Raw genomic sequence first — 22,627 nt, forward strand, 5'->3', positions numbered from 1 at the left:
TTTAATCATCCTGTTCTAAATTTTGGGTTTAAACGTCAATACATCCAAAAGTTAGCGTATTAAGTATGTTTATTTGTTTTACAGAGCATGTCATTAAGTAAAAACAAGTCTTAAGTAGCGGAGCTACTCTGATACTAGTTAAGTTAGCACCATCCAGTACTCCAAATACCACCCTCGTTTCCGCCATCTATTTCATCTGCATTGTCTGCGGGTACCATGCCAAGCTAAAACAACAAAGTTGGTTAATTGAAAGAATAGTCATTTCTCGCATCTTATTATAAACACCTTTCCGCGGATATAGAATGTACATTTCTATATTCGTAGAAAGCTGGATATAATACGATGCTAGACATAGTTTTTTCGTATGGTTAAGAACCGGTTCTTATCCCCCGGATTCGAATTAATACGAATAATCTGATTGGTTTGTTTCGTATTTTTACAGTAGCTATTCAATTATTTACAATCCCTGCGGGGCCAATTTCCTAACCCTGCAAAGCAATCGTTAATATTTACCTAACCTGAAATAACTAATCAAAAGCTGGTGTGAAAGTAAGACTAAACCCGCTATTACGTTTTCTTTTTATGATCCGAATGTTTAAATTGCAATTTAAATGATTTCTTGGCGGTTGTACTGAAAAATGTGGTAAATTTTTATAACTAGGGCAAGTTTTTATAGTTCATATTATGTTAGTCTTATGTACAACAGTATATGTATTTTTGAACAATATCATTTTGTCCAAAATGAGTATAATGCAGTGGTTAGAAATATATTATTACTAGCGGCTACGCCCCTAGAGGCCTCTAGGGACACGTAAAATTGTTTCTTTTCAATCTATCTTAAAATCCGCTTTCATGATCTAATATTTTTTTCGTCGCTGGGTGGTGTTTTTAGCTAATTGCGAAAATTTCCGCAGGGCGGCGTTTTTTTTATATTGTCGATCACTGTGGGGTGTGTGGTGGTACCATCCATCAAAATAGTTATAAACCTTCCTGGGACCCATGAGAAGCTACCCTGTTAAGGAAAACCATGTCGGTTCAACGGTTAGCGAGATCCTTCGGTACAAACAGACATCTTGTTACTTTATATATTACTAGCGGCTTCGCCCCTAGCCTCTAGGGGCTTTGCCCCAAGAGGTTTGATCAACTTAATTTTTCGTATTTTAGATTTAAAAAGAAAATTAAAAAAAAAAATTTTTTTTTTTGGGGGGGGGGTATTTTCATTTTTTGGGAGGGTTGGGGGTGTCCCACCCCCCAAGAAAATAGCTTAAAACCATCACAGGACCAGTAGGAATATTCCCTGAAGAGTAGAGCCCAATCGGTTCAGTGGTTACTGAGATCTTAAGCTTCAGACGGACAGACGGACAGACAGACAGACAGACGGACAGACATCGTTCTACTTTGTATTATAGACTAGCGGCTGCGTCCCTAGTATCTAGGGATATTAGAAGGGACATGAAAGTGCAGAAAAATAACTTAAATCCTTACAACGACTTTTTTTGTAAAAAATAAACAGCCTAAAACCACCCTGGGACCTATAAGAAGCTTTACTCTGAAGGAGAACAATATCGGTTCAGCGGTTAGTGAGATCCTTCGCTACAGACAAAAAAATGCTTACTACTTTATATATTAGGATAGCGGCTTCGCCCCAAGAGGTGATGAAAAAAAATTAAGGCGAAATTCGTAAAAGGACCAAGTAAATCTTCAGCAAAAAAAATGGGGGATTTTTTATTCTTGGGGGGGTTGGTGTTGTACTACCCCCCAAGAAAATAGCCTAAAATCACCACAGGACCAGTAGGTATATTCCCTGAAGAGTAGAATCCAATCAGTTCAGTGGTTACCGAGATCTTAAGAGACGGACAGACAGACATCAAGCTACTTTGTATTATAGATATATTATAAGGATTGTTGTATCCCTGTATTAAATTTTTTTAAGGAAAATTTTATTTTATACTTTGTTTAATCTTAGTGAATTTGTTATATTTGATTCCTTTCTGATTGTTTTAAAGAATAATACTGATTTTTATAATCGCATCTATCCTTGATATTATGTTTGTCTTTAAGTATTATGGTTACCTTAAGTTCCTCCATTCTTGCATCCATTAGTTGTACAACATGAGGTAGCTCCTCTCTTAAATAATTTTCAATTAGGCTCTGGTTCTTATCTTGTTCAAAGCTTTTTTATGAAATAAAAAGAGTGAAATATGTTGTTTCATAAAATGAAGAGTGAGTAACTGATAGATTTCAGTACACGCTTGCAAAAGTTTTACTTATATATGTAATACTAGCGGCTACGCCCCCTAGAAGCCTCTAGGGGCACTTAAGGTAGGAGGGGGAAAAGTCGACCTCGTCTAATTTTAAATTTTACTTTAAAAAGAGTAAAAAAATATTTTTTTTGGGGGGGGGGAGGGGGGTGAAGACACCCTCCCCAAAAGTAGTTTAAAACCTTCCCAGGACCTATAAGAAGCTTCACTGTAAAGGAGAACAATATCGGTTCAGCGGTTAGCGAGATCTTTCGGGACAGACAAAAAACGCTTACTACTTTATATAATAGGATGTATGTATAGTGATTATTAGTGTTTGAAAGTGTAACTTTAAATTGTTTTTTTTTAATACAAACCTTACATTTACTGTATATTTCGTAAGATTTTCTAGATTATATTGCACATATCATTTTTGGAAAGTAAATACTTTCTTGAAGCCAATCTTAACGAGGAAGGTATTTTTGGAAAGGGGAAAATGTGCAGAAAACACCCATGTAAATTAGAAAATCCGCAGAAATCATTTTCAAAAGTTATTTGCAAACATTTGCAATGTTAATTTGCAAAATTAATTTCATGCCTTAAATGATATATTTTGAAATAAATGTTCTTATGAAAGTTTTTATCTATGAGTTTAGGACATGTTCAAGACATACATTTTATTTTCAGTGTTAGTTTTTTCGCCCTACGTGTGAAAAAAGGCATTTCTCACATTTTATTATAGAAAATTGCATATAAACACAAAAATAATTTTTTTCTGCAGTAAACATAATAATTGGTATAAAATCTATCATTTTAAATGCAAAAGTCAGATACTGAATCCTTTTTAGAGCGAATATATTGCAAAAAGTATTAGCAAAGTATTAGCAAAGTATGAATATCTAAAGAAATAAATACTTTTTATTTTTAATATACATATTATATAAATGAATAAAAAGAGAGAGAAAAAAAACTATAAAACAAGGTATATGTTTTTTTCACTCTATCATTGAATAAAATGCACTTTTAGGTTTGATTATAAGCAACGCATCACATAAAAACTCATTTTTTACAGTTATTAAACAAAATCAATGCAATTCTACAATCAAGGTAGTTTTATAAAGCAGTAATCCTTTTTGTAGCTATATTTTTTGCCAAATTTATTCTTTATTTTTATAAATAAACTTAATAAAAATCTAATGATTTGAGATTTCGTAATAAAGAACTTCATATTTTTACTGTTTAGACATATAAATTTCAAAGAAAAAGATTAAATCCTTTAAGTTTGAATAAAACTTTATTCATTTACATAATAAAAACGTTAAAATCATTAAAGAATCTAAAAAAAGAAAAAAATAAGTAATTTTTATAAATGTTTTTGTGTCGTCTTTATAAACTCTTTCCGCTTTTATTATTAGACTGATAGAATTTGAAATTATAAATAACACTTGTTGGGCCTATCCTATTATATAAACTTAGTAAGATATTTTGTCAGTATCTTAAGGTTTGATACTGCTAAACTGATTGAGTTCTCCATTTTAGGGAAACTTTACATTGGTCCCGGTATGGGTTTAAGCTATTTTACGTTCCCTTCTTAACCCTTCAGAAAACAGAGCCCCTAGAGATAAATAAATTGAAATTATTTTAATCTAAACAGTCAGAACTCTTCCAAAGCTTAACCCTTAACAGTTGGGCCTCTTGCCGCACCTTTATTGGCCAGAGGAGGGGGGGGGCGTTCAATGCCTCCCCCCCCCCCTATTATCTCACTTCCTATTAGAGCTAAAAGGCTTAAAATTTTTGTGCATGCCCTCTGTTTGATAATGAATTTCCGACTATAAGTGAGTGAAAGTCAATTTTCGCTTCCTTCGCCCTTTTATTTAATAACCTTTGTTTGTAGGTCCTTTTTTACTAAAAAATTTAAAACAGCTGTCATTTTCTTATTTTATCTTGTTCATACAATGTTTATTTTTATGTAAATTTTATAATAGAAATCTCAAAACATAAATTTCGGCAGCTGCAAGCCGCCGAAATCGGCGGTTGGAGATAAAAACCTGGATAACCCTGCCAGGTTTGCTGGCATCCTGTGCCCGCCAGGGTGGAGATATACAAAAAAAATCTAACTCTCAGTTAGGACTGTAAAGGGTTAAGTGGATGGGTTGGGACTTGGGGGGGGGGGGGGTAAAATAACATTATAAAACCTACTAGAGGCTGCACCTCTTGCATCTAGGGGCTCTATAATCGAAGGAATATGAAAGTGCAGCCCCCTTGTAGCAAGACTTATCAAATTGTTTCTTTTTTTGTCCATAGCAATGGAGTCTAAAAGAGATGAAATAACTTGTTCTTTTTTCTGATGACTAACATTGCTTAATAGTGCAACAATATTTTCAGGTATGCATTTTCCCCACATTCATGACCTTTGCCCTTGTGGATAAACAAATATTGCAAATAATTATAGTTTCCTTGTTTTGTGTAACTTTGGCTTCAGTTGTAGTCATATATACAACTTTGTTACCTTTTTGTCTGGCTGTGCTGCATATCATGTTTACTTTTTTAGTGCAATAAACAGTTAGGGAGTTGAATCCATTTTTATAGAAGCAGAAACATAATCTATGATTATGGTTTTGACCCTCTAAAACTGTAATCTACCTTTCCACTTTCCACTCTCTTGGTGAAGATATCTTCAACGCGGATACGATTTTTGAAATGTAAGATTCTACTTTCCCTTCTCTTGGTGAAGATATCGTCAACGCCGATACGATTTTTGAAATATAAGATTCCACTTTCCCCTCTCTTGGTGAAGATATCTTCAACGCCGATACGATATTTGAAATTTAAGATTCCACTTTTGCCTCTCTTGGTGAAGATATCTTCAACAACAGAGACAAAAGTGGAATCTTATATTTCAAAAATCGTATCGGCGTTGAAGATATCTTCACCAAGAGAGGGGAAAGTGGAAGGGTAGATTACAGTTTTAGAGGGTCCAAACCATAATCATAGATTATATTTCTGCTTCTATAAAAATGGATTCAACTCCCTAACTGATAAAGGCAAATCTTCTTTCTGTTTTCCTCATGACTGCTCATTTTTGTCTACAAGAATTTGTAAAATCTCTTATATGACTGGATGTACACATAAGACTTTGAAAATTGAATTTTGGTAATTTCCTTCTAGGGGTTTGTGGAGCAAAAGACCCCCAAAACACTGAAAACATGAGTTGTTAACTTATTTTTTTTAATGATTTCAACCCGATTTTTTTAAAGAAAACTTTTTTAATATTACTGAACTAAGGAACCATTACACATTCCATTTTGGAATTTTTCCTTCTGGGGGCTTTTGGATCATAAAACCCCCCAAAACACTAAAATTATGTGTTTTGAGCTTATTTTTAAAGATATAAACCTGATTTTTTAAAGAAAACTTTTTAAATATAATTAAACTAAGGAACTATAACACATTTCATTTTGGGACTTTCCTTCTAGGGGCTGGCAGAGCAAAAGACCACCCAAAACATTAAAAATATGAGTTCTGAGCTTATTATTAAAGATATCAACCTGATATCAAAAAAGATTTCTTTACAAAAAATCAGGTTGATATCTTTAAAAATAAGCTCAAAACTCATAATTTTAGTGGGTCTTTTTTGTTTTGGTGGGTCTTTTGATCCACAAGCCCCTAGAAGGAAAGTCCCAAAATGAAATCTTATGTGTACATCCAGTCATATAAGAGATTTTACAAAAAGAATTAGATTGATAACTATATTAACAAGCCCACCTGTCCTTCCCAAACTTTCATACTGAATTTAATTTCCTATAAGTGTACAAACTCCCCCCCCCCCCCTTAATTATAATTTTTGTTTCCAAGTGAAATAAAACAGCCCATAGATAGTTCAGTTGTTTTGATTGATTAAAACAGAATCTGTCCTTTTCCCAATTTCCCCACTAATAAGACAATCAATTTTTTGGGAAAATGCAAATCATTTAGATAAATAGATTTTTTAGATAAATAGATTTGAATTTTTCATAAATATTGTACTCTAGTATAGAAAAATTAGGTCTTTGATCATCTATCAAAACTAGTTAAAAATTAATTCTTTACAATATATCAATGAATTAACATAAACATGTTGAATAGCTATTACCAATTTAAACACATAAAATTCGGCTGCAGAGGGAAAAATATGTAAAATGTAAAAATAAATGTATTATGCAATACCATTTATTTTTATCGTATATACAAATACAGGGTGTTTTTTTTAATAGGACAAAAGTATTGCTTACTATAACCCACTTGCCATTGACAGAAAATAATAATCTATATCTTAATTTCTTTATTGGGTTGGGGCAGTTTGTATGAGAAAAAAATATTTAGCGATTTTCAACAAATTATGCTTTAAAAACCGGTTTTTCAAAGTAGCTATTTTTGGAAGATTTTTTGATCATGGCCAATTTAAAGTGTGGGCAAAAATGCATGCATTTTTAAAAATCAAATTGCACGGCATGTGTTAATAGTAAAAAATGTTATGCATACCATTAGAATTGTCATAAACTCTAGTTTTTGGAAATATATGTATCATATTCATGCTATTTGTAGTATAGAAGCTACGTTTGAAAATCTGAGAAAGTTTTGAAAAAGTGGCTGAGGAAAAAGTAACTTAAAAGAAAAATGCTTTTTTAAAATGAAATTGCGTGTTTTCTTTTTAATTTCAATACTTTTTATAAAACTTATATAAAGATGTTTCCAAGAAATTTTCTTCATGCTGAAAGCTTTTTATTTTATTAAAATAGGTTAAAAAATAAAAAGTTACAGCTAAAAAACTTTTATTAAACATTTAACAATTGGGGAGGGAAATTGGTTATAAGAAAATGCATTCAGTAAAATTTGAAAAGTAGTTTTTTTATATGTAAAAGAAATGTTTTTTATTGCAATAAAAAATGCTTTTTTGATGGTCAATCTGTAGAGTTTATGATGATTATGCATAACATTTTTCTGCTATTAACACAAGCCGCGCAATTTGAATTTTAAAATATATGCATTTTTGCACACTCTTTAAATTGGTCATGATCCAAAAATCTTCCAAAAATAGGTACTTTGGAAAAATTGGTTTTTATGACATAATTTGTTGAAAATCGCCAAGTATTATTTTGTTACACAAATTGCCCCAACCCAATAAAGAAATTAAGATATAGATTATTATTTTCTGTCAATGGCAAGTGGTTTATATTAAACCATTAGTGACAAACCGGGTATTAAAACCCGGTTCCATCCGGTTCAAGAAAATGTAAAAAAAAACGGTTTCCAGTCTTCAAATTGCATCATTCTCAGTATGAATCCCCCCTCTACTACCCTGGTTTTCATTTCCCCCTGGAGCAGGCAGTTTTGCTTACTTCTGATTGCCGGTATAGCTCAACAAAATTTGTAAACCATGAAAATTTTAGTGAATTCAAAATACCCCTTCTAACTTTTTTGTTTTTATAGTAAAGTTGCTGATTTTTTTCGTGAAATCTAATGTTTATTGACAAGTACATCTATTTGTGAATTCGTTTTATTCAAATTATTATTTTTTATATGATTTTTTTATTGTTTTTTTTACACCCTATTATGACCCGGTTCGGCATGGCCATAAATGCCCGACATTTTTAAAACCCTGCTGGGTTTTGGTTTTATTACCAGGTTTTAACTTTTCAACCATTAAATATTTTTTTATGATTTATTATTCTTGAGCCACCCTAATCAGTATACCCTAGTAATCTCTATATGTGTCCTCCAATATTTTTATGCTCGTTTTCTGATATGTATTACCCAATTTTTATATGTTCTTTTTTTGTAGTGTGTGTGTTGTAAAACTACAAGAAACGGCAGCACCTATAGCCGAAACACTAAGTTGGATATAAATCGCTTCGTATATTACTTTTAGCTCTATAGATTACATGAGGTTGTGTAGTTTTCAATTAAGGATCGTATCAAAGTTCTAAAAAGTGTTCATCTCACTTTGGGCGTTCAAAAATTACATTTTTCATTTTTTTGCCGGGTTTTTTTGCAACTTTCCTGTGCACGCCACTAGAGCAAAACAAAAAAATATGTTTTCCGTTTTTACCATTATAAAGCTTCCCTGAGATTTTCAGCTCGATCGCCCCATAAAAGTGGCGCTCGGCACTAATGGGTTAAGCAATACTTTTGTCCTATTAAAAAAACACCCTGTATGCAGGGGCGTCCAAGCTTTTTATTTTGGGGGGGGTAAATACCACCTACTAAATGGTTGGGGGTGCCTACGGCACCCCCAGGGTAGGGGTAAATTTTAAATGGGGGGGGTAATCGCCCCATTACCCCCCCCCCCTTGGACGTCTATGCCTGTATGATATAAGATAAGATTATTTATCAAAACAGATATTTTTATGGTGGAAGCTAACTGTTTTTCGTTTTTTAAAAATAATTTAGACAATCCTACTTCTTTTTGTCTTAGAATATAATTTGTATAGAAACACCTAAAACAGTTAGGGAGTTGAATCCATTTTTATAGAAGCAGAACTATAATCTATGATTATGGTTTGGACCCTCTAAAACTGTTATCTACCCTTCCACTTTCCCCTCTCTTGGTGAAGATATCTTCAACGCCGATACGATTTTTGAAATGTAAGATTCCACTTTTGCCTCTCTTGGTGAAGATATCTTCAACGCCGATACGATTTTTGAAATGTAAGATTCCACTTTCAATAGAGGCGAAACTGGAATCATGGTTTACATTTTTAATATCTATGTTTCTGTAATCTTCCATTCCTTTTTTAACATCGACATAATAGAAATGTACCATACTATTTCAAAATTATGTCAATTGTGAAAAAAAGCATAGATTTTATATATAATTTAAAAATTGTTGTATATTCTTAATTAAATAAACAAAACATACAAAGAGCGTATATAAAAGATGTTTTGTTTATTTTTAAAGAATACTTTAAAAAGGGTATCAAATGAGTATTCAAAATTTAAAAAGTCGTTTATTAATTAATTCAATTGTATATGTTTGTAATTTTTTTGTTCAATTTATTTCATCTTAATATTTCCCTAGTAATCTCTCACCGTGTAAGTAAGCACTAAGAGATTAATTACTTATTTAATTGTGCATTTTTGTGGTAAATTACTGATCAATTACTGAACAATTTGGTCTGATTTGTGAGTTAAAAGTGGATGGAGTAAATAAATCCTTAGACATTTATAGTAAAAGTTGCTTGTATCAGTTGTATCATCTCTGGCCACAGCGCTCGGCTCCCTAGCCTATAACCTAACCTAACCTAAAATAGTTTTTTGAAATTTTGAAAATTTGAGTACCCCCGACAACAAACATTTCTTGCCGCAGCGCTCGGCTCCCTGACCTATGACCTAACCTAACCTAAAATAGTTTTTTGAAAGAAGGCATCTTAACTTTTTTGCTTTTTATTTAAGATAGCTAGCCGGTTCTTTTAGTAAGTAATAGATGTGAAATAGAATTCAAATATGCAATCGGTTTTTTTAGTAGACCTCTTATTTTTGAAGTAATTTAAGTTTTTTAAACAAATAATTAAGTCAGTTTTAAGGTACTAAAACGCAACAAAATAAAAGAAGAAAATTGCCAGTATGAACAAAAATAGTAAGATCTTTAATTTGACACCTTACTTTTAAAATTCTGTTGAGTAATTATTGAAAAAATCTATTTTTTTAACTTCGGTTTAATAAAAACTTTAAACCTAAATATTTTCTCCAACAGACATAAAAAATATGGGTTCATATATACCTTTAGAATCAGAAAAATATTACGAATCCATTCTAAGCAAAATTGAAAAAGTTTTATAAAACTATAATAAAAAATATAAGTTTATTTTAAGAATCATAATTTTGGCTTTAAAGGGCTGACTTGAACAAAACCTGAACAAAACCTAAACAAATGTACATACACTGTAACAGATATTTTTTTAACACAAGAAACAATAATGCATTTTTAACTGCATTGTTTTGAAGTTTATAAACAGACGGAAGCATATTTGTTCATACTTTTTCATTCTTTACATGTTATGTAAGTATCAATATTTTTATTGTTGTATCTATTGTATATGTTGTATGAACATTATCCTTTTTTTTTTGTCAATTCTATTGGTTAAGTTTTGAGGTGAAGCTTCCTGATTCGTCAATTTTTGAGATTTTTGATTGGCTAGTTTAATAGTTAAAATTAAGTGTTGCCTGTAAAAATAAAATATTTTAGGCCATTTTTATTTTTTTAAGTTTTTACTTTTTTTCAATTTTGCTTAGAATGGATTCGTAATATTTTTCTGATATATGAACCCATATTGTTTTTGTCTGTTTAAGAAAATATTTAGGTTTAAAGTTTTTATTAAACCAAGGTTAAAAAAATAGATTTTTTCAATAATTACTCAACAGAATTTTAAAAGTAAGGTGTCAAATTAAAGATCTTACTATTTTTGTTCATACTGGCAATTTTCTTCTTTTATTTTGTTGCGTTTTAGTACCTTAAAACTGACTTAATTATTTTTTTTTTAAAACTTGAATTACTTCAAAAATACGAGGTCTATATAAAAACCGATTGCATATCTAAATTCTATGGACCATTTTACATCTATTACTTACTAAAAGAACCGGCTAGCTATCTTAATTAAATAAAAAGCAAAAAAGTTAAGACGCCTTCTTTTGAAAATTTGACTACCCCCAACAACGAACATCTCTGGCCGCAGTGCTCGGCTCCCTAACCTATAACCTAACCTAACCTAACTTAAAATAGTTTTTTGAAATTTTGAGTACCTACCCGACAACGAACATCTCTGGCCACAGCACTCGAAATTTAAACATTTTCCGCCTCTCCCTTTTCTTCCCCTTTACACTCAATCCCCCCCTACTATTACCTTGCCTCTGTATGTCTGGACAGGGCAAGGGAGAAAAGGTCAAAGGAAAGTCTAGTTCACCAATTTTCAAAATTGGTAAAAAAATTCCTAAGAGGATAATGCCGTTTCCTTTTATATACACAGATATCAAAAAATCAACAGAAAAATTACTTATTTTTACTTTTCTGTCAGTGATAATAATTAGCCCAAAAAGTAAAATAAAATCACGCATGGTATATTTATCTTTTCTTAGACAAAGATTATTTTAAATGGGGTATTCCTGTCCAGTTTTTTCCTAAACAAAAAACTGGACAGGAATATCATTCTCATTTAAACAAAAACTCATTTTTATGCTAGTAAAATGTGGTTTAATTTTGGTTTTTAAATTTCATTTATTTTCCTGGTATAATTTTTCTTTCTTTTAGTAATTAATAAAAATTATAAAATCTTCCAAAAAAAATTAAAAATCTTCTAAAATCATACCAGGGATATAAATGATCATACCCGGGAAATAAATGAATATTTACATCCACTATTTAAGGGGTTGTTTATATGGGAATGTGCATTTATTTCAAACCAATGAAAATTCAAACTGAAGTACAAAATAGAATCCAGAAATTTGCCTGTCTATTTTGGCTTTCATTGTAGGTGGATTGAATTTATGTAAAGGTAATTCTTATCTCAGGACTTTAAAACTGTAAAATTAGATTTAGATATATTTCAAATAGCTTAATATATTAGATTCAAAGGCCTTATAGATTTAATTAACTTTGGGATAATGGTAAAGGACAATGGAATATTAAGGGGGGGGGGGGAAGTTTGTACAGTTATAGGAAATGAAATTCAGTATAAAAGTTTGGGAGGGCCGTGTGGGCTTGTTTTTATAGTTATCAACCTAATTCTTTTTGTAGGCTCTCTTATATGACTGGATGTACACATAAAACTTTGAAAATTGAATTTCGGCACTTTCCTTCTTGGGGCTTGTGGAGCACAAAAACCCCCCAAACACAAAAAATATGAGTTCTGAGCTTATTTTTAAAGATATCAACCAGATTTTTTTAAATAATACCTTTTTAACATAACTGAATCAACGAACCATTACAGATTTCATTTTGGGACTTTCCTTCTTGGGGCTTTTGGAGCACAAAAACCCCCCAAACACTAAAAATATGAGTTCTGAGCTTATTTTTAAAGATATCAACCAGATTTTTTTAAATAATACCTTTTTAACATAACTGAATCAACGAACCATTACAGATTTCATTTTGGGACTTTCCTTCTTGGGGCTTGTGGAGCACAAAAACCCCCCAAACACTAAAAATATGAGTTCTGAGCTTATTTTTAAAGATATCAACCTGATTTTTTTTAAATAATACCTTTTTAACATAACTGAATCAACGAACCATTACAGATTTCATTTTGGGACTTTCCTCCTAGGGGCTTGTGGAGCAAAAGACCCCCAAAAACACAAAAATATGCGTAACGAGCTTATTTTTAAAGATATCCACCTGATTTTTTTTCAATAAAACTTTTTTAACATAACTGAATCAACGAACCATTACAGATTTAATTTTGGGACCTTTCTTCTGGGGGCTTGTGGAGCAAAAGACTAAAAATATGAGTTCTAAGCTAATTTTAAAAGATGTCAACCTGATTTTTTTAATAATACTTTTTTAACATAACCGAATCAACGAACCATTACATATTTCATTTTGGGACTTTCCTTCTAGGGGCTCGTGTAGCAAAAGACCCCCAAAAACACTAAAAATATGAGTTCTGAGCTTATTTTAAAGATGTCAACCTGATTTTTTTAAAAGAAAACTTTCTTAACATACCTGAATTAAGGAACCATTACAGATTTCATTTTGGACTTTCCTTTTAGGGTGTAGTGGAGCAAAAGACCCCCAAAAATACTAAAAATATGAGTTCTGAGCTTATTTTTAAAGATATCAACCTGATTTTTTGAAAATAATACTTTTTTAACATAACCGAATTAACGTTAACCATTACAGAATTCATTTTGAGACTTTCATTCTTGTGATTTGTGGAGCAAAAGACCCCCAAAAACACTAAAAGTATGAGTTCTGAGCTTATTTTTAAATATATAACAACCTGATTTTTTAAAAATAATACTTTTTGTTTTTTTTGCCCCACTAGCTTCTAGAAGGATAGTCCCTGAATGAAATCTGTAAAAGTTACCAAGTTCAGTTATGTTAAAAAAGTGTTCTTAAAAAAAAACAGGTTGATATCTTTAAAAATATGGTCAGTACTAATATTTTAAGTGTTTTGTGGTTCTTAAGCTCCAAAAGCCCCTAGAAGGAAAGTCCCAATATTTTTAGTGTTTTGAAAGTCTTTTGCTCCAGTAGACCCTAGAAGTCCAAAAATGAAATCTGTAATGGTTTCTTAGTTCGGTTATGTTAAAGAAGTATTATTTTAAAAAATCAGGTTGATGTCTCTAAAAATAAGCTCAGAACTAATATTTTTAGTGTTTTGTGGTTCTTTTGCTCCACAAGCCCCTAGAAGGAAAGTTCCAAAATAAAATCTGTAATGGTTCCCTAGTTTGGTTATGTTCAAAAAGTTTTCTTAAAAAAATCAGGTTGATATCTTTCAAAATAAGCTCAGAACTCATATTTTTAGTGTTTTTGGGAGACTTATGCTCCACAAGCCCTTAGAAGGAAAGTTATAAAATTAAATCTGTAATGGTTTCTTAGTTTGGCTATGTTAAAAAAGTTTCAATAAAAAAAATCAAAATGAAATCTGTAATGGTTCGTTAATTCAGTTATGTTAAAAAGGTATTATTTAAAAAAAATCAGGTTGGTATCTTAAAAATAAGCTCAGAATGCATATTTTTAGTGTTTTTGGGGTTCTTTTGCTCCACAAGCCCCTAGAAGGAAAGTCCCAAAATGAAATCTGTAATGGTTCGTTGATTCAGTTATGTTAAAAAAGTATTATTGAAAAAAAATCAGGTTGATATCTTTAAAAATAAGCTCAGAACGCATATTTTTAGTGTTTTTGGGGTCTTTTGCTCCACAAGCCCCTAGAAGGAAAGTCCCAAAATGAAATCTGTAATGGTTCGTTGATTCAGTTATGTTAAAAAAGTATTATTGAAAAAAAATCAGGTTAATATCTTTAAAAATAAGCTCAGAACGCATATTTTTAGTGTTTTTGGGGGTCTTTTGCTCCACAAGCCCCTAGGAGGAAGGTCCCAAAATGAAATCTGTAATGGTTCGTTGATTCAGTTATGTTAAAAAAGTATTATTTTTAAAAAATCAGGTTGATATCTTTAAAAATAAGCTCAGAACTAATATTTTTAGCATTTGGGTTTTTTTTTTGCTCCACAAGCCCCAAGATGGAAAGTGCCGAAATTCAATTTTCAAAGTTTTATGTGTACATCCAGTCATATAAGAGAGTCTACAAAAAGAATTAGGTTGATAACTATAAAAACAAGCCCACACGGCCCTCCCAAACTTTTGTACTGAATTTCATTTCCTATAACTGTACAAACTTCCCCCCCCCCCCTTATCCTTGCCAAACCATTTCATTTTTATGTAAAAAGGTATGATAACCAATCTGCCATTGTCCTGTCACTCTTAGATAAAGTTTAACTTTGGCCTATGTTATATGTTATAACACATACTTAAGACTTAAAACTTAATGTAATAAAAAGCTTTCACTTAAGCAAAGCTAAAGGGTGTGCAAAAAAAAAATGCAGACATTTTTGAAATTGAAATTGCGCGGCTTGTGTTAATAGTAGAAAAATGTTACGCATATCGTTAGAACCGTTAGGAAGTCTTTTTTTTGATTTTGGTCTACCTGGTTTCCTCTTTCCTATGTGGGGGTTCCAAGTCAAGGCTTGATATGTTATATCATCATGCCCTTTCCTTAGAGTGTGCCCCAACCATCTCCATTTTCTCTGTCTAATTGTCAGTTTAATGTCTGACATATCACTGCGCTCTAATTTATGAGCTATGTGGTAGAATGTCCCAACTGACTTAAAACTCAAAAAAAATTCCACTTTTCTCACATTTTTCAATATAGCTTCTAAACTAAAAATAGCAATTTTTTCAATGTCTGCATTTTTACACACCCTTTTTTATCTTTAATGATTTAATGCACATCCATAATGATGACGCACTAAATAACCCCTTCTGTAGATTAAAATTAGTGGTTCAAACGTTTATAAACACAATTTAATCAACCAATCAAAGCCAACGAATAAGAAAACGTTATTGTAAAACTTTGTGTACTATTGTAATAATCAGTCAATTGTCTCCTCCCTCTCTGGAAACAAATACTAACTAAGAAAGAATAAAATGCAATGGTACTCTACAATTCACTTTTCTGCCTGTCCGTCATTCTGTCCATGATTTTTTATGATTTTCCAGTATGTCTACGAAACCAATTAATATCCGCTGGATCAGACCCGTCTAATCCATACTTGAAACCATGTATTGTATTATATTATAGACATTTTTCTACAAATAGTAAACTAAAAAGTAGTAATATGAACACCAGTTTTGTTAGACTGGGCCTTTGCCCCTTCAGGACTAACAAAACTGGAAAACAGATGCAATTAACAATTAATCTTGTCTGTTTAGTTTTGACAATGCCAGTTTTCATCAACCAATTAAGATTAAATAAAAGTAAACAAATTTATAAATCCAACAAATGTTTATAAAACTTTGGGTACTACTGAAATTTAAACCCTCTGTTATTTTGCTGAGAGTGAACATATTAAAAAGACATAGTTATAGAAACCTGCAAACCATAAGAGTGATTTTTTTAGACATACAGACTTCTACCAACCCTTTTGTAGAAAACGTCACTTAGAATCAATAACATTTTGTATGTATCTTATCAATTTATATTGTTATAACTCTTTATATAAAAAACTTTGTAAAATGTTTTAAATGGACATTCAGGACTTTCTGATAACGATTACAGGGTGCTACTGTCCTTCTCATTCTGTCTTCTCATGTTATTATAGACAGAATTTATTTAATTTTTCGTCCATTTTTCCCTCCCTGTAGACAACTTTTATTGTACCCAGGGAGGTAGGGAATAATGGACTGAAATTACCTTCTTAGCTGGTCCAAAACCTCTAGGTTCTTTAATTCACGTTTATCGCCACCAGGGATTTAAAGGGATAAGACAATAGCCGATAAATGGATGTACATTCCCAAAAATACCCCTACTGTAATTTGCCATCAGTGGTTGAAACGTTTCGCCACTATACTAAATAAACAAACCAATTAAAATTCAGTAAAAGTACCCAAAGATGTTAAGCAAACAAAAATGAAAACGTTATTATAAAACTTTGGGAACTAGCAGGAAGAGAGGTGGACAATGGACTGTTTATTACACTAGTCCCCAAAGTTTTCTTATTGGCTGGCTTAACAACTTTGGGGACTTTTATTGGATTTTGAATGGTTAGGTTTTTAAGTACTAGCGGCTTCACCCCTAGCCTCTAGATATAAAAAAAATCTGGTGCTGCGACCATAATTTATGGGCATCACCAGAATTTTTTTTTGGGGGGGGGAGGAATTTTCATTTTTTGGGGGGGGGATTGTCCCACCCCCCAAGAAAATAGCTTAAAACCACAACAGGACCAATAGGTATATACCCTGAAGAGTAGTATCTGTTCGGTTCAGTTGTTACCGAGATCTTAAGCAACAGACGGATGGACAGACAGACAGACATGGTTCTACTTTGTATTATAGATAGTAGTGGTTAACCAACCAATCAAAATTCAGTAAAAGTCCCCAAAGTTGTTAAGCCAACGAATAAGAAAATTTATGTTTTGAGATTTCTAATATAAAATTTACTTTAAGAAAAACATTTTCTTAAAAAAATTGTTCTAGCTTCAAAAAAAGGTAATTACATCCATTTAACATTTTAATTAACCTTAAAAAATAAAGTTGTTAAATGAAAGGGTGAAGTAAGCGAAAAATGAATTTGTCTCCCTTAAAGTCGGAAATTTAGTATTAAACAGGAAACAGGCACAATTTTTTTTGCCATCTAACTCTAATAAGATCAGAGATGATATGTGGGGGGGGGGGGGTGGAGCGTTGATTGATTAAGGTCCGGAAATGAGCCTGATTTTTAAGTGTTAGCAACCTTTATTTTTAGGTTTTTCTTAAAAACTTCAAACTAATAAAAATATAAAAAAAACTAACTAATATGTACCATTTCTACTATGTCGATTCAAAGATATGATATGTTATCTTGAATGTATTATTCCAGTTTTGGCTCTATTGAAAGTAGAATGATACATTACTATTATGTCGATATAAATAAGGAAATCAATGTTTATGAATACGCTGATATGTAAACATGAATGTATGATTTCAGTTTCGCCCCTATTGAAAGTGGAATCTTATATTTCAAAAATCGTATCAGCGTTGAAGATATCTTCACCAAGAGAGGGGAAAGTGGAAGGGTAGATTATAGTTTTAGAGGGTCCAAACCATAATCATAGATTATAGTTCTGCTTCTATAAAAATGGATTCAACTCCCTAACTGTAAAAATATTATTAATGTCTTGATACAGACATTGTTTGGTCAAACCCAATGCATTGTTTACTTTAAAGGCCATATGATCCAACAAACTATTACATTGTTTTTATCTGGTGGAACTATATTGTATTCAGAGCCATGATCATGGACATCAAAGCTTTTTTATTTGGGTGGGGGAGATAAAAAGACGAAATTCTTTAAAATCCTATTTTATTTGGGGAAGGGAGGGTAAATAATTCCACCAAAATGGTTGTTGGTAAATTTTTTGGTTGGGGGGGGGGGGGAGATGAGTAAAATAACATTTTTTTCTTCTTAAATATACATGGTGCCTATGACATCCCCAAATGCGTTTTGGGTGTGTGTATGTGGGGAGGGGGGTAAACAATAAACACACCCTTGGACAATGACATACCTGACAAAACAAAGTATTTTCATTTTTAACCTTTTTAGAGTGTCCCAAAGTGGAAAAAATTATGCATAAATAAGACACAGTTTTAATCAGTAATTAAAGGCCTGTTTTATGTCACTTGGAAACAAAGTAATCAAAAATTAAAAATTCTCATTACAGAAAAAAAGTTTATCTAACAAGATTTAATACCAAAAAGAAGAAATGGAGAGAGCTAATAAACATACAGACATAGTATACAGTATTGGAGCCATTACAAATAAGCTGCTGAAAAAATTAAAGGCATTTAACCCTTTACAGTCGGGCCCCTTGCCGCACCTTAATCGGTCGGGGGTGGGGGGGCGTTCAACGCCTCCCCTAATTATCTCAGTTCCTATTAGAGCTAGAGGGCTAAATTTTTTTGTGCAAATCCCCTGTTTGATAATGAATTTCCGACCTTTTATAAGTCTAAGTCAATTTTCGCTTCCTTCACCCTTTTATTTAACAACCTTTGTTTTTAGGTCTTTTTTTATTTTCACAGAAATTGTTTATCTTTATGTAAATTTTACATTAGAAATATAAAAATATAAATTTCAGCGGCCGCAGCTGTACTTGGCAGCTGCCAGCCGCCGCAGTCGGCGGTCGGCGGGAAAACGGCGGCGGATCTTCATGAAATTTTAATACGTTATGTAGACATGTAAGAAAAGCTTAAGTTTAAAATTTGAAGTCTCTAAGTCAAAAATTGCGGCCACAGGAGCCTTTTAAAGATTTCTGGAGACCTGGAGGATCCTAGAGGATCCTAGAGGATTTTTTAGTATTTTGGTATGATAAAATGCTTTGTTTTAGTCAAAAAAATATTTTTGCTCTTTACCTGGAAGACCCTGCCAGGTTTGCTGGCATCCTGTGCCCGCCAGGATGGAGATATTCAAAAAATTCCAACTCTCAGTTATGTGTCATACCCATACTTAAAAAGTCAAGCAGTTTGGGCTCTTTATCTTTCACACACAGAAAATGAGATAGAAAAAACCGGATGGGGGGGCGTTCATCGCCCCCCCCCCTGACCGTTAAGGGTTAATTTTCATAACAATGCTTCGCTACTAAATGAATGACTGTCCCACAAAAAAAACATATTTAATTATTTGGGAATCGTCCCTTTCGTAACATGGCCCCATAAGGGGTGATTTGTCGTATTTTTAAAATGCCTTTTTAGGCTATTTTTAGGTTATTTTAGGTTAGGTTAGGTTATATTTGGTTAGGTGATTGCCCCACAGGGTTAGGTAATTGGCTCCGCAGGGTTAGAGCCCCCCCGCAAGGGCTAGAAATAGGAGATAAGCTACTGTTTTAAATACAAAGAATCGCCCCATAAGGTGCGATGTTACGAAAAGGACTACACCCGATTATTTTTATATTACTATGTCACCTCACTTTTTAATAATTCACTATATTTTTCAAAAACCTTTTTTTTTACCCTTATAATTAAAAATTTCTTTTGCCCACAGGGAGAAAATATTCTTTTTTTTCTTTCAAATGGCTGGCTTTTATTAATCATTACGACATGCATGTTTAAATATAAAATAGAGACAATGCGGGTTTTTTTAATGTACAAAAGTAATTTTATTACAAGAAAAAAAGAGTATCTTTCATTATAACTAAAAGTAGCTTTTTTGTTCATGTTAAAAATCCTTTTTATGTTTCTCAGAAAAGAATATTACAAAATACATGCATGCCTGAAAATTAGTTTAAAAAATTCGTATTAAACAGGAAAAAGAAACTAAATCGTCGTTATATTTATTGGTTGTTCTTTTTGGTGTAAGGTTTTTTTTAATGAAACTTTTTTGGATCTCGTTAATTCGATTTCTGCGGATTTTCTGGTTGCCAGAAATGAAATCTACGCATATTTTTTAGCTAGATGGCATTTGTCTGGTTAAGATTGGATAAAAAATTCTTTGGTTGGTTAAATCCAATAAGTGTGATTGCAATACAATTTTTATCTTATATACAATAGATATAATATATCTAGATAATTCATTTTACCTCGTTTATCATCAATCTTAAAAATGAAATTTTGCAGACAAAAACTGTTAACATTTTGTTATGTACGAGATATGGTCGACGAAATTTAAGACAAATTTTTTAGGCGATATGTTTTTTAGCAAAGCTAACTTTATTCCGAGAATTTTATAACTTACTTAGTTTTGTAATATGCTTCGCATTATATGGGGGAGAAATTTTTAACGAAATAATTAACCAAGATAAGCTTTATCCTAAAATATGTGATTCATAATGCGAACAAAATGAAAAAAATATGCCCTAACGTACTTTAAAAATAATTAATGAAATTGTTACTTGATATCATTTCTCTCCTCCGGGTCAACTTCCAAATCATACAAATGAATAATATCCACTGCTCTATCATTATCCACATTGTTGTCAATAGGACTATCTTCAACATTGTTTGAGTGACTAGGTTTTTCTCCATTAGGAAGACCCTCTAGAAATATGATAATTTAAGTAAAATGATTAATATGAAAAGTTATTAGGTCGTTCATGCTAAGTTTTAGCCAACAAGCGAAATAAATCTAATCTAATCTAAGATAATATTCAACCCGTGGACCAGGATTCTTTACATACTTGTATCTTCTCAATATTTATACCTGGAGGTTGTACCCACCCAACTCATGGACCATGATTCTTTACATACTTGTATCTTCTCAATTTTTATACCTGGAGGTTGTACCCATCCAACCCATGGACCTGGATTCTTTACATACTTGTATCTTCTCAATATTTATACCTGGAGGTTGTACCCATCCAACCCGTGGACCAGGATTCTTTACATACTTGTATCTTCTCAATATTTATACCTGGAGGTTGTTCCCATCCAACCCATGGACCTGGATTCTTTACATACTTGTATCTTCTCAATATTTGTACCTGGAGGTTGTACCCATCCAACCCATGGACCAGGATTCTTTACATACTTGTATCTTCTCAATATTTATAGCTGGAGGTTGTACCCATCCAACCCATGGAACTGGATTCTTTACATACTTGTATCTTCTCAATATTTATACCTGGAGGTTGTACCCATCCAACCCGTGGACCAGAATTCTTTACATACTTGTATCTTCTCAATATTTATACCTGGAGGTTGTACCCACCCAACTCATGGACCATGACTCTTTACATACTTGTATCTTCTTAATTTTTATACCTGGAGGTTGTACCCATCCAACCCATGGACCTGGATTCTTTACATACTTGTATCTTCTCAATATTTATACCTGGAGGTTGTACCCATCCAACCCATGGAACTGGATTCTTTACATACTTGTATCTTCTCAATATTTATACCTGGAGGTTGTACCCATCCAACCCGTGGACCAGGATTCTTTACATACTTGTATCTTCTCAATATTTATACCTGGAGGTTGTACCCATCCAACCCATGGACCTGGATTCTTTACATACTTGTAACTTCTCAATATTTATACCTGGAGGTTGTACCCATCCAACCCTTGGACCAGGATTCTTTACATACTTGTATCTTCTCAATATTTATACCTGGAGGTTGTACCCATCCAACCCATGGAACTGGATTCTTTACATACTTGTATCTTCTCAATATTTATACCTGGAGGTTGTACCCATCCAACCCGTGGACCAGGATTCTTTACATACTTGTATCTTCTCAATATTTATACCTGGAGGTTGTACCCATCCAACCCATGGACCTGGATTCTTTACATACTTGTATCTTCTCAATATTTATACCTGGAGGTTGTACCCATCCAACCCATGGACCAGGATTCTTTACATACTTGTATCTTCTCAATATTTATACCTGGAGGTTGTACCCATTCAACCCGTGGACCAGGATTCTTTACATACTTGTATCTTCTCAATATTTATACCTGGAGGTTGTACCCATCCAACCCATGGACCTGGATTATTTACATACTTGTATCTTCTCAATATTTATACCTGGAGGTTGTACCCATCCAACCCATGGACCAGGATTCTTTACATACTTGTATCTTCCTAAAAGAACAACCCAATTATTCTTATTTCTCTGTAATGATCGTTTTTCTTCCTAAAAATATTCCTAAATGTTTCTTTTTTCTCTATTTCTCCTTTAATCCATTTTTGATAAATTATTTAAAATTCTGTTTTAATTCATTATTAAATAGGGACTCGGCAGCCGCGCGTTAGCCGCCTCTAATCAATCAATCTTAAATTTCAAATTTCAGCTGGAAGTCATAACCTCACTACCCAAATACGGCAATAACTCTTTTTCAAAAAAAAAATTAGATTTGAGGCTTATTTGCGGATGTTTTGCGGCTGCCGCGCCCTGGAGAAATGACCTTGTATGAGAGCACCAAAAGTAATTCCTTTATCATCATCAATATTAACAACAACCTCATCTCTGCCTGCAGTTAGTTGCCAATCATTTTTTATAAGGGGCTTCTCTACATTTTGTTGGGTGAACGTATATTTATTCTAGTACTTTCCCTCACAGATCCTAGCGAGCACAGAAACAACCCCCCACATATATTTTTAAAAATAAATTGGAAATAAGGGGGTTGTATTTTTTTTATTAGAAGAGCTTCTTCAGTTTGAACTCTAAG

General features: G+C 32.5%; 1 protein-coding gene across 1 annotated transcript; it reads right to left on the minus strand.

Moving 5' to 3' along the window:
- Nucleotides 1-51: 51 nt before the first annotated feature.
- LOC145320124 (uncharacterized) lies at nucleotides 52-22,550 on the minus strand. The gene is made up of 6 exons (XM_080162564.1): nucleotides 22,542-22,550; nucleotides 22,364-22,499; nucleotides 21,984-22,040; nucleotides 20,346-20,490; nucleotides 2,074-2,128; nucleotides 52-224 (listed from the first exon to the last, which is right to left on the minus strand). The coding sequence occupies exons 1-6, from the start codon at nucleotides 22,548-22,550 to the stop codon at nucleotides 144-146; spliced, it is 483 nt and encodes a 160-aa protein (XP_080018690.1). The 3' UTR covers nucleotides 52-143.
- Between the last annotated feature and the right edge of the window lie 77 nt (nucleotides 22,551-22,627).

This window comes from Acartia tonsa, chromosome 5 (genome assembly GCF_053477335.1).
Source record: "Acartia tonsa isolate MP-2025a chromosome 5, ASM5347733v1, whole genome shotgun sequence".
NCBI lineage: Eukaryota > Metazoa > Arthropoda > Copepoda > Calanoida > Acartiidae > Acartia > Acartia tonsa.